Below are 12,453 nucleotides of genomic sequence, written 5' to 3' on the forward strand. Positions count from 1 at the left end.
GTTAAGCGCATAAATTTTTGCAGGATTAGAACCTTGAAAAATACAATTTAGGGTCTTAAGGAAGGCATACTTATGCAGCAGCACATGCATGAGTCTTGCTTATGAAAATACAGGGTTCTATCAATGTAAAAACTGCAATTCTAAGGAGATAATCTAGAACAGCATGCTGGCTAAGAATCAAATATTTATGCTATAGTTCAAACAGAAGTTATGGGCTTGATGCAGAAATTACTGAATGAGGTACTTTCGCCACTTATGTAGGAGATCAAAGTAATCAACATAATGGTCCATTCTGGCCTTAAAGATCTATATGACGACCTACCGTCACCCAAGTTAGTAAATTAGAAAATCAAATACCAACGTTAACCTCGCAAATTGCTACTGTCAGACATCATGGCTCTACTCGCTTATAGAAAATATCTGTATTCAACAACCCTTTTCTATTATTTTTAAAAGAAAAATGGTATCATTTTATACGATCATTTTTCCTTTTGTTTCTATAATCAACATTAAAGGACCAGATTTCCCAGTGGGTATAAACTGGCATAGTTCCATTTAAGTCAAAAAGATTTACACTGCCTTAGACTCTGGTTCTATATACCGAAAACCACCATTTAAAAAGCAGGCTCAAAATTGCATTTATCATATTAGAATAACTGATCCTACCCAACAGACACTTCTGCAGCAGGATTCCTTTGCTCCTCTTCCTTCAGCTTTTCCTGTTTCTCCTTCATCTTTTGTTCTTGCTCTTTTAATCTTTCTTCCTTCCTCTTACGTATCCTAAGGATAGGGGGAATATAAAAAGCTGCAATTAACAGATAAAGAGAGTGCCTAATTTAATCTGGTTATGTCCCTTTCCTTAATAATAAACACCATAGGATGAAAATGCTAATTTAAGGCAGGAACTCATCTTTGTACAATGCCTAGCACAACAGGGCCTCGATCCCAATTAAGGCCTTAGGAGGCTGGCATAATACAAAAAACAGTAATTGTTACTTTTTCAGATTCAGCAGCTAAGTTTTTGACATAAAGGAGTCCCACCTAGTTTTATCTTGGTTATGTTCACTTCTTACCTTGCTGCTGCTGCTTCTCTTTCTTTGCGATGTTGTTCTGCCTTTAACTCTCTGAATTCCTGTTTTGCCTGTCGTAATACATCAACAGAGTCCTCAATGAAATCTCGAGTGGAGACGAGAGTCAGAAGCTTTCCACAGAGGGCATGGAGAATCTTCATCTTTTCCCCTGATAAAATTCACGTTAATAGTTTATGCTTCATTATAAAAGATGCAGAAGTACTCTTTATATAGTGAGCTTCAGGCCCAAGACAGCTTCTTACTGAAGAAATGACATATCAAATCAAGCAGACATTGTCAAATGTGCAGGGTTATGATGAAATGCAAAATTTTTTGTTGGCAATTGTGCCATGAGGTAATTAACCAGACCAGTTTAGTTATAACCTATAGTAATGATTTTTTACTTCTTTAGTCTACTAATCTATAAAATTGCACAAATGAATTTCCAGTGTGAATTTTTCATCTACATGTTATCCTAGAAAAGTATTACACAGGCATTTGTAGTAGTATAAAGAAGTAGAAAGTATTTAGTTTTGGAAGAAAGACATCTGCTAAGATTTATATTGTTTGAAGTTCACACTGGGACACACTGATAAGAAAGAAAAAAATATATCTCAAAACATAGAAGCCACCACTACCATACCTTAAATTAAGGTCTCATTTGAAACGTTTGACACACCTGGAAAATGATTTATTAATCAGGATGAAATTTAAATCTTAAATATTATGTATCTTGTAGACTTAAATATTATGCATCTTCCAGACAAAAGGAAATAGCAATTTAAAAAAAATAAAATCAAGTGTGAGGATACTAACTTAAAGCTAATATGTGCAGTGACAACTTCCAAACTAAACATAATTCATTCATTCACCTTCTGACCAAAAGCATATGTGGCAATATCTGGCAAGAACATTACCCAGACCGGACTTCTGTGACTTTCTCCTAGGAGAAAGTCACAGGTTACACCAATGACAAAGCACTAATCTGAACGTAGCAGGCGTGCACTACACATGGTGGTGGCACTAAACAAACAGGGATATCTGACCAGTGAGGTGATCTGTAAAGCAGAATTATTATTTTTAATCTTTTTTTTCCTGTGTAACTGAGTTTGTAATACAACACATGGCATATTTTTGCAGCTATCCTATCTCGTGATTAACATTTAAAAACTCTTATTTTAGGTTCTGCTGTATTTATCTTAAAATACACATTCTGTTTTACTAATTTGAATTGGATCCAACCATTAAACCTGGGGATTGGGGGGGGGGGGAAATTCTGGCTCACACTTTCAAAGGGAACCTTGCCTCTGTCCTCTCAGGGACACATACAAACTGCATGTATGCTTCTCTTGTTGCTGGGTATAAGCACAGAAAGGGCTGTGGCCATTATGCCTAAGAACCATCTCAGAAAGTATATTGTGGGCACAGAACAGACAGGGCAACCTAAAAGTAGCAGGTTATATCACAGTGATTGACTTAGCTTTCTAGTTTCGCTCTGTGGATCAATGAAGAGGATTCATTGGATGAGCTCACTCTTGGGATGTCTACACAACAAGCCATGTGGGTTCAGGACCTACTATCTTTCAGGCCAAATGTATAGATTTTATGTACACTGAGACAAGTTCAAGATACTGTATATCCATCTTTATCAATTCCCTTAGCTTGAAATCTGGAAAATGCCACTGTCCAAAGGATCAAAGGTTCTCCTGGCTATCAAATCTGCAGATAATCAGTTTGAAGGACTCTAGTTATTCAGCAACTGTATTCTTTTTATTTCTCTCCTCCACAAAGCCATGCCCTTAAGGCAGTCTCCCAAAGAATGCCATATGTTACAGAAGATGGAGTAACTGGTTTTGAAACACATATAAGCTGACCCAGCCAAACACACTTACACTTGCATCCAAGTAAGAGCACTAACGCACACAGGATGTGTGAAACAAGAGGCAACTGACATTGTACAAACAGACATTTCTTGAAATAGACACTTCTGTGTGTCAACATAACTGCCAACTGAGAAAAGCAGTAGAGAAGGCAAAGCTCCAATTTATTTCAGTAAAAAACAACAAGTTCTGAGACTTTATCATGTGCCCTATTACTTAGGTGGGAATTTCTGGGTTCCTTATTCATATAAATCACCTGGGGTAGAAAATCATAAACAGGAGTGCAAAAAGCAGGAAAAAGGGTGTGTCCAATATCTTGAGGCATTTTAGAAACAAAAATAGCTTTAAAAATTGCTAATGGCCAGTTAAGTTTGAATACCTAGTAGTATAGCTAAAGTAAGTAAAAATATTCACAGGAGCATACTGCCCTTGAGATAATTTCTGGACTGACAATCCTGGAGGTGGAGGTCCTCTACTTAACTACAGAAGCAGCAGCAACAGCGTAAGCTGTCCAGCCACTGCCCCACCTGAACTCTGACCTGAACGGAATGCCTCTAGGAATGAAAGGGTAATTTTATTTCCACACCCATGCAATAACTGACCTCTCACAGTGAGACCACCAATAAGGGTTCCAATTGGGGTGATAGTTTTTTTGACAGGGATACCTGTCTCCCCAAAAACTGAAGTTAAACTGCCAATTTGTTTTACACAGGACAAACGGTTGTTAAATAACTTTTGGTCACTGGGCTACATTTGAAATTGGCCACCTAGAGAATGGCTTTGAATCATCTTAAACAGGACATTCATTTTGTTTTATTACCTGGTGACAAGTCATATACTGAAGTACTTGAGAGTTTCTTCAACAGACCAGGATTACTCAATCTCAGCTCCATGCAAGCATCATCTGTAGCATCAAAACCTCCTCGTTTTTGGTAACGATATTTTGCATTTGCTGATGTTACATCAGCGCCTGATGCTAAGATGTGAAGTCTGAGAATCTCAGAAAGAGTGCAGCTGTCGAGATCCAAATTTTTCAAATTGCAGCCTATAGTTAATAACAGTGAGAAGTTATTTTGCATTGAGACCAATATATACAAAGCAATGTAAAATGTGCTTTTAAAAAAAAAAAAAATACAGAGCAAGATAAAACAGATAAATGAAACAAAAAATGAAACCCACACATACCCTGATGTAACTGGGGCCATGCAGCTGCCAAAGTTGCAACTGCAAACAGTGCAGATTTTGTGGGGTCTGCATCTTCATCCAAAGCCTCTGTTAAATCTTTAAGGAAATAAACACTTTATTCTAGTGCAAATTAAAACTTGGATTTTGGGGGAAGAAAGAAAAGGCCTTTTAAAATAGTGCAAAGACAAAGAAAATGGCTTGACATTCACAGAAACTTCAAGGTATTCAAGACTTAGGCTATGTCTACACTACCATGGTAAGTCGACCTAAGTTATGCAACTCCAGGTACGTGAATAATGTAGCTGGAGTTGATGTAGCTTAGATCGACTTACCTTACTGTTCTTGTTCTGGGTGAAGTACCAGGGTCGACCAGAGAGTGCTCTGCCGTTGATTTAGCAGGTCTTCACTAGACCTGCTAAATTGACCCCTGGTGCATCAATCACTGAAGCATCGATCTGGCAGTAGTGTAGACATAGCTTCAGTTCAACAAACAAGTTAAAATATATGTTGCCTAATGTCCACCTTAGCAGTATGTACACTAAGGACATGCAACATTCACTAAAAGCCGTTCTCACAATGCAGAAGCGACTAAAGTTGCTAAAGCACCGACACTGAGCAAACATGCACGCTGGAGACAGAGGGAAAGGAATGGAATACCAGGAAATACACTTGAAAGAGAAAAAAAATGCACAAATCAAACTATCCTATCCTGCACGTTCCGACAATTTAATCATTATTTCCTTATTACCATTTTGGTTTTTTATGAAGAACTATCCAAAAAAAAATGTAACACTTCAGATGCTTGCATCCATCACATTTTTTTTTAAATCTGACTTTTATATAGAAGTTTACACATTCCACACAAATATGATCAGAGTGGTAATCCAATAAAAGCAAGCCAGATGTAAACAAACACTGCACAACAGCAGCAAAAGCAGCTCATCCATGGGGAGGCAAGCTGAATTCCCTCTTCTTAAACAAAGTTTCCTTGGCACTTACAGGTAGTTCTCCAGAGGGTTGACAGAGCTCGGTCAGCCTTGCACACTAGTTCAACAACTTTACCCTATTCAGGTCCAAGTCATTATGAAGTGTTACGGTCACCAAGTTAACAGGCAAAGGAGCTATAGGTCCAAACTGAACAAGACTGCGTAAATAGTGGGTTTACAACTATTAAATAATAACATTCTTGCATCATGATTAATGCTGTCTGAAAGCTTTTATCCAGATATTACAAAGTAGACATCTATCACTTTTCCACATCCACATCTCTTACATAAAACTCCAATTCTGGGGAAAAAAAAAACAATACTTTTCTTGGGTGTTTTCTCTTGAAGTGTTGCCTGCTTTTCAAATCTAGCATGTTTTAAAAAGTGGAACAAACTGCTCACTGCTACAAACCTGCTTGGCTAGTGTGACAGAGGAGAAGCTGTACAAGAATGTCTAATTCTTCTATGAAAGAGAGACAAGTTGTCTGAACAAGAGCAGCAAGAAATGAAAGTCCAGAGGCTCCAAATGAAAGTTGTAGTAAAAAGTAGTACTATCTGCAGTCCCACAAGGGACGGCCAATTAGAAGAAAAATGGTGTTTTTGCAATAGCCAGCCCTGCAAACTAACTGCAATCTGAAAGTCAAGTTGGATTCTTTCTATTTCACACATCGTCAACAATAATTTAGTTAACTATTCTGCTGATGTAGGAGACCACAAAATCCAGCTCACTTGCTCTTAGCTGTGTTGGCTCTGCATTGCTACCAGGAGTTAAAAATGTAGTTTATTCAGTTACACAATTAGTTTGTTTTATTAAAACAGCATCCAAATGTGCTAGATGCTGTACTAACACCTAGGAGACGAGCCCTGAGACTATAAATACACACAGAGAGCAGGCGCTGTTACTTAAGACGATACCGTTTTTAATATACGGTCACCTTGCAGATGAGGACCACATTTTAAAGGACTAAACTGTGACTGACAGTTGCATGGGTGTGCAAGGGTCATAAGACTCTCCTGTTTGTTTTACATCTGTCACATGGGGCCAGGCACACTCACAGTCATAGTTCTTGAGATCAGGTGAGAACAAAGTAGAACAAGTGCCTAAAGCAGGGGCGGGAAAACTTTTTGGCCTGAGGGCCACATCAGGTTTCCAAAAATGTATGAAGGGCCGGTTAGGGGAGGCTGGCTCTCCTGTAAACAGCCAGGCGTGCCCCGGCCCCCTGCCACCCCATCCAACGCCCCCCTCATTCCTGACTGCCTCCCCCGGGACCCTTGCCCCATCCAACCCTTCTGTTCCCCACCCTCTGACCGCCCCAACCCCTATCCACATCCCTGACCCGACCACACCCCCGAACTCCCCTGCCCCCTTACCGTGCCACCCAGAGCACCAGGTCAGGCCGCAGCTCTGCATCTGCACTGCCAAGCCACTCAGAGCGTTGCACCAGCAGCACGCTGAGGCTGCGGGGGAGGGGGAACAGCGGGGAGGGGCTGGGGACTAGCCTCCCGGGCCAGGAGCTCAGGGGCCTGGCAGGAAGGTCCCACGGGCCAGATGTGGCCCACGGCCGTAGTTTGCCCACCTCTGGCCTATAGCCAACTCTGGGGAAGCAGGGTGAAGTAGGGCCATGGCTTCCTGTCCCCACTAGTCAGCAAGTTTGGCAGGCCAAAGGGGGTATACACACTGAACCCTGCCTCATGAGCAGGGCAATAGCTGCTCTCCTCCTCTACACTAAGAAGCTCTGGGGAGGCACAGTGCCTTCTGGGGCAGTGCTCCTCTGCAACCTCTCATTTCAGTAGCTAGTGCCCTTATAGGTGATTTCCTGATCCCAGTATCTTCTATGAACACACACTCCTGGAAGCTAACAAACCAGAGGGATTTCTCTGTTAGAATAAGGCATTACATTACAGCATAATAAATGCTTAAGTTTATTATTTTAAAATCGTACACCAAGTACTGATTTTGTCAATAAAAAAAACTTATAGGACAAAAGATGATACAGGAAGATTTTCTTACCTGTAATGCAGGTTTCTGCAATTTGGCATTTGACAATCTGGATCATTGGGATTCTTTCTGTTACAGCAGAAGGAATCTTATTGGCATAGGCGCCAACTCTGTGGGTGCTCTGGGGCGGGAGCACCCACAGGAGAAAAAAAAAAAATATGGTGGCTGCTAAGCCCCCCTATCAAAACCTCTCCCTCCCCTCAGCTGATCAGCACCTCCCCCTCCCTCCCAGTCCCTACCCCCTGCCACGGATCAGCTGTTTCCCAGCATGGGGGAAAGGGGTGGGGGGAAGGGGAAAAAAAAAAAAAAAAAAAGAGGAGAGAGGGCACAGCGCGCTCCAGGGAGGAACTGGGCAGGGTAGGGGCGGAGCCTTGGGGGAAGGGAGGGGAAGCACCCCCTGGCAGATTAGAAAAACCTCAGCACCTATGCTTATTGGTGCTGTCCACTAAAAGAGAAAAAAAAAAAAATGTTTCTGATCTGGTCGGGGGGGGGGGGGGGGGGCGCTGCAGAGGGAAAGAGTCCTAAAAATTAAAAGCAATGATTCCCACTGGTAAAGTCACAGCTATCCAAAAGTGCTTTGTCAAAATTTAATCCCTAAATTTCACCTTATTCTAAAATTGTGGGTTTTGTTTTGTTTTTTCCTTTAGGAGGGGGAGGGGGAGGGGGAGGGGGAGGGAGAGAGCGCAATACCACATGTAGGTCAATATCCAGTAATAAAAACACATCAACAATTGAAAGGAAAATGTGTCAAGTTTGTAATTACTGTGACCTGAACTATTCCCTGACTGTAATTATGCTTTCTCTGCTAAGAACTCTACTTCTTAGAGACTAGAAGTTATTTTGTCTTTCAAGACAGCTTTAAATTTTCTTCATTTGCTCCCCCATTTTAAAATAATTGGGATATGGTCATAACACGGCATTAGCAAATATTAAAGGGACATGGTCAGTTTATGTACAATTCTACTTCTTTCCAATCCGCATCAAAACACAGTGTTAATTTAAACCTCTGTGGTAGAAAAAGATTAAATCAGTCTGATTAGATTTTAAACATTCTCATGCCTGGCCAGATTCTGCAAGCCCTCCCTGTGACTTCAGGGAGTGTTCTGTGGGCAGAGAGCATTCCAGGAACAGGCTCATAGTGTTCCCAAACCAGACATACAGCATTGTTCCAGTGCACGAAAACTCAAAACTGAAACTATTAGAGATAAAGACCTGTATATAGGACTCGTTGACAGCTTAAAATAAGAACTTCCTTTTGATGTTAGCAGTTGCAAGATAATTTTTTAATGGCCACTGCATGCCTCTCGAAAGATTGCTGCTGCAATCTAAGAGTTGAGCCCAGAGGCACAAGTACCTAAATCATTCTATGAAGTGTCCTCCTAATATAAGGAAATGGTGGCCACTGGACATCCAGGAGTGTGCATGCATAGTTAGTACTTACTTTCTTTGAAAGCGAGTACTGAATTTCCAGTTAGAGAATATTATTTGGCTCTCTAATTTTGGAGCAGGGGGGGAGAAGAAATCAGGCTTGAGTCAAGAACAACTTGCAACTACAGATGAAGGCTCAGGAGAATGTCTATTCTCCTGACCCGCAGGAGAAATATCTAGCATTGCTGAAGGAGCCAGAAAAGAAGGAGACAGAGGGAAACCTTGAAGTTTTCAAAACATATGCAAACTGCTAAATGCCTAGTGTGCTTTGTTGGGTATAACAATGTGAAAAGCTTGCTTTTTAAAGACACCCCCCAACTGCAATAAAAAACAAAAACAAAAAACCACTTTTATATCTTGCCATACATAATAAAACAAACAATGCTAATATAACCAAGTATATGCAGTTTAGTTTTAAAGTTAATTACATAGGAATTTCAGTTTTTATTAGTAAAGTTAAGGTCTGACCTTTGGTCTCAGCATCAGCTATTTGATCTTTGGCCACTTCCTCTTCCTCTTCAGCCATTGCCTGGAAAATGGCAGTCAGGAAGAAAAAGAGCAATTCACATAGTGGGCCTTCGCTATCATTTCCTGCAAGAGCTTCTTCTAACACTTCTGCGAATAAAATTTAAGAGGTGTCACTTTTGACACAGTGCTGTAAGAGCAAATATGAAGTGAAGAATTAAAAACCATTTTTCCATAGGTAATAGTCAAGTAGGTGTACAACAAGTTATTGCGTTAGAGGAAAAAATATTTTTAGGGGTTGCTTGAGAAAGTGTTGACAAACAATGCCCATTTAACACATTAATATAAAAGTGTAAGTAATAAATTCAAGAAAATATTTGTAAAACACCAGACTAAACCCTACTATATTAGAAGTCATGTAAATTTCAGAGCTCCAACCACAAGCTGATTGAGAAAGCTAAACTGGAGAGTGGTACAAGAGTTTATTTTAATGTAAACAAATTCTGAAACTTTCATAAATGCACACGAGACATATGGGAGTACAATGTAAATTAAAGCACATCACCAAATGATAACTTGCCTAGACTAACTCCTTCTGGAAACTCATCTTGAAGATCAAAAAGTTCCCCAAATGCATGAAGGAATTCTAAGACCATCAGAGCATCACCAAAGATCTCAGGTGGCAGTCTCGTCTTCACTGGAGTCGGAACTGGAAGTTCCTGCAACACAAAGGAAACAACCCAATATTTCACTGGATTTCAGCAGAATACACAAGTACTTAACAGACACACAATAGCATGCAATCAAACTTGCAATTGCATATAGTTCAAAGGTACATCCTTAAATGTATAATTTAGCTAACCTAATGAATCTGAGTGTATTTTAGTCTCTTGTTCTAAACCAAGGTGTGGATCAGAGCTAGTTATTCCAAGAACTCCAATTGCCAGTTTCTCCCCTTCAAATCATTTCCTTCTCAAAAGGTTTTAAAGAATCTCAATCTGCAGAATTGTCCATGCCAGCAAAATAAAATAAAATAAAAAAGTGCTCTCAGAATATTCAGTAAGGCTTTACAAAAAATATGACCAATTCCAAATCAGGATGGCCAGGGCCAGTCTAATGAATTAGCAGAAGAAAAATGCTGTTTCCCCCCTTTTTAAAGTAGTTTATGTTTAACAGTACTGTATTTGCTTTTTTTTTTGGGGGGGGGGGGGAGGAGGGTGGAGAAGAGGAGCGTGGTTGACTGGTCAATTCGTAACTCTGGTGTTTGTAACTCTGAGGTTCTACTGCAATTGCTTTGTCAATATGGCTGGAGGTGTTTTAGATTATGTGGTCAAGATCAAGCCAAAGAGATACAACCAATCTTTTACAATGATCACATTTGACAACAGCTCAGACTTTTGATTTATGGTTTTAAGTAGAGACATTTGCAAAAATATACAAGATTTTTTTTCTAGGTAGGTGGTCAGGGTCAAAAATTAATAAAGAATGGCCCCTCTCCAGGATGCTGGGAGTCCAGAAACAAAGATCAGAAAAATGATGGTTATGTTCATGCTTAAAGTAGTAAAAGCCATTCACAGATAGCTAAGAGATAGTCAGCATTTTATCTGTTCTATGCCAAAGAAAATACACAGCAGCCAAGAAGACCTGGGACCCGACCTGTAAGCCTGAGTTCACAAGTATTTCAGATGCAGACCACTATCTTTTCTCTAAGATAAAAGTCTTGATGTGGTAGAATGTGACTAGAGACACCACTGACAGATCTGTTAATCCCTATTTAACCATGACCTGGTCATCTTTTACCTCAGTTAAGCAACTCCTGTTCTCTTTCTCCCCACATCTCATTTTGCCTTTTCAAGTAAATGCAAAAAACGCTACTGATCAGATCAGCAAGAGGAAGTTATCACACCAGTCTCCTCTGACTTCCTCCCTTTCATATTCAGCTCAACATTTTTCATTCTCACCTTCAGATCCCTGCACAACTCCATACCTTGGTGCATTCTCAGCTCTCATTTCCACTATACCCCTCTCCTTCTATGTTTATACACTTCATTCACATCCTTACTTAACACACTTTTCTGTCTTCCTCCCCCTATGTTTGTAGCCTCTTTCTTGCTTTTGCCTGTATTTGGGACATTCTTTTTTCATTCAGCCCTCCTGCCCCATATCAAGATTAAGCATTATAAAGAAAGTGCATGTAAAGATCAATCACTCACTCAGACTAAGTCTTCTGGTAATCTGATGTACTGTGTATTTTTATTTGTACTGTCTCTAATTTAGAATGTTAGTTCCTTGGGGTAGGAACTCTATTTTTCCCCCCTCTAGGTTTCATACATCATCCAATTTAGTGAGCACCAACACTATGCAACAGATCACCACAAATATCTCAACCAAAAAGGTCTATTAAAAAAAAAAAAAAGTGCTGCTCCTCCTTTTCCACCTTCAAAAAGGAAGGACAAAATAGAATGGGAGAAAAAACACAAAGGCGGCCTAAAAGAAGTTGGGTGGTTGGAACCATGAGTCAAATAAGTTGTACTTCCTCCTGGAGTTTGGTGGAGAATGTTCTCCGCTGGAACCATGACCCAGAAACACAGGATACAAAGAGCCAGAAGCAACTCTGGGTCAAATTTTAACGGAGCACTGCAACTCACATTAGCTGCATATGTGTTAATTCACTAAGGGTAATTTTAGAAGTGCCTCTCAGAGCTTTTTCTGTAGTTGCCAGTTGTTTATCGAAGCCCTGCTATTGGACTGTTCACAACCCAAAGGCCTACAGTTAAATTAAACACTTGTGAAAGGTGCATGAATTTAGTACGAGGATAGATTTCAGACTTAAGGAAAGGTCTTATTTTCCCAAGCAGAGCAGTGCCTCAAACATCCCAATGTTTGAACAATCTCAGCAGATAGGTCTAGTAAGGATCCACTCAGTCACTCTGTTCTATAAACTCTATTAAGCAGTTGTTCATTTCAAACTGAAGAGAGTCATCATGCATAATCCAGAGACCTGTAATAAGTGGTAGGCAAGAAAACCACAACATCAAAAAGCACTCATAAGACTGGGAATGGATAAATCTAAAGTATCTTGAACACAAGAAGTTCACTTTAACAGCTTAGCACCTTTCTTTGGTAAATTGTTAAAAATGGCAAGAACGCCTACCAAACTGTTGTACCCAGTCTACACAAAATGGCCAGACAAGTTTCTCAAGATTCAATTTTCAGAAAAGCAGAAGTGGCTGGGAGAGTTGTTCCAAAAGGTTAGCGCACTAGCCTTTTGCATCTGAAGACCTGATTCAAATCTTTACGTTTAAAAAAAAAAAAAATTCAGGCCTCCAACCTCATGTATTCATATTACAGAGTCAAACAGTTAGGCACAATTAACAGCTTCTGTTTAAGAAGCTTAGTATTTCAACAGACAAGCTGCTTCAGATCAGGACTGGGGTGCA

The 12,453-nt window shown here is 40.1% G+C and overlaps 1 protein-coding gene across 3 annotated transcripts in view; it reads right to left on the minus strand.

Moving 5' to 3' along the window:
* Window positions 1-12,453, minus strand: part of BAZ1A (bromodomain adjacent to zinc finger domain 1A) — a 117,908-nt gene that overhangs the window by 38,683 nt on the left and 66,772 nt on the right. For all 3 annotated transcript variants that reach the window (XM_077819033.1, XM_077819031.1, XM_077819032.1), the window contains exons 11-16: window positions 9,594-9,732; window positions 9,017-9,163; window positions 4,136-4,231; window positions 3,771-3,995; window positions 1,074-1,239; window positions 667-780 (exon numbers count right to left, since the gene is read on the minus strand). In XM_077819033.1, the coding sequence (XP_077675159.1) occupies window positions 667-780; window positions 1,074-1,239; window positions 3,771-3,995; window positions 4,136-4,231; window positions 9,017-9,163; window positions 9,594-9,732 (887 nt within the window). The remainder of the gene's footprint in view (window positions 1-666; window positions 781-1,073; window positions 1,240-3,770; window positions 3,996-4,135; window positions 4,232-9,016; window positions 9,164-9,593; window positions 9,733-12,453) is intronic.

This window comes from Eretmochelys imbricata, chromosome 6, assembly GCF_965152235.1.
Source record: "Eretmochelys imbricata isolate rEreImb1 chromosome 6, rEreImb1.hap1, whole genome shotgun sequence".
NCBI classification, from domain to species: Eukaryota; Metazoa; Chordata; order Testudines; family Cheloniidae; genus Eretmochelys; species Eretmochelys imbricata.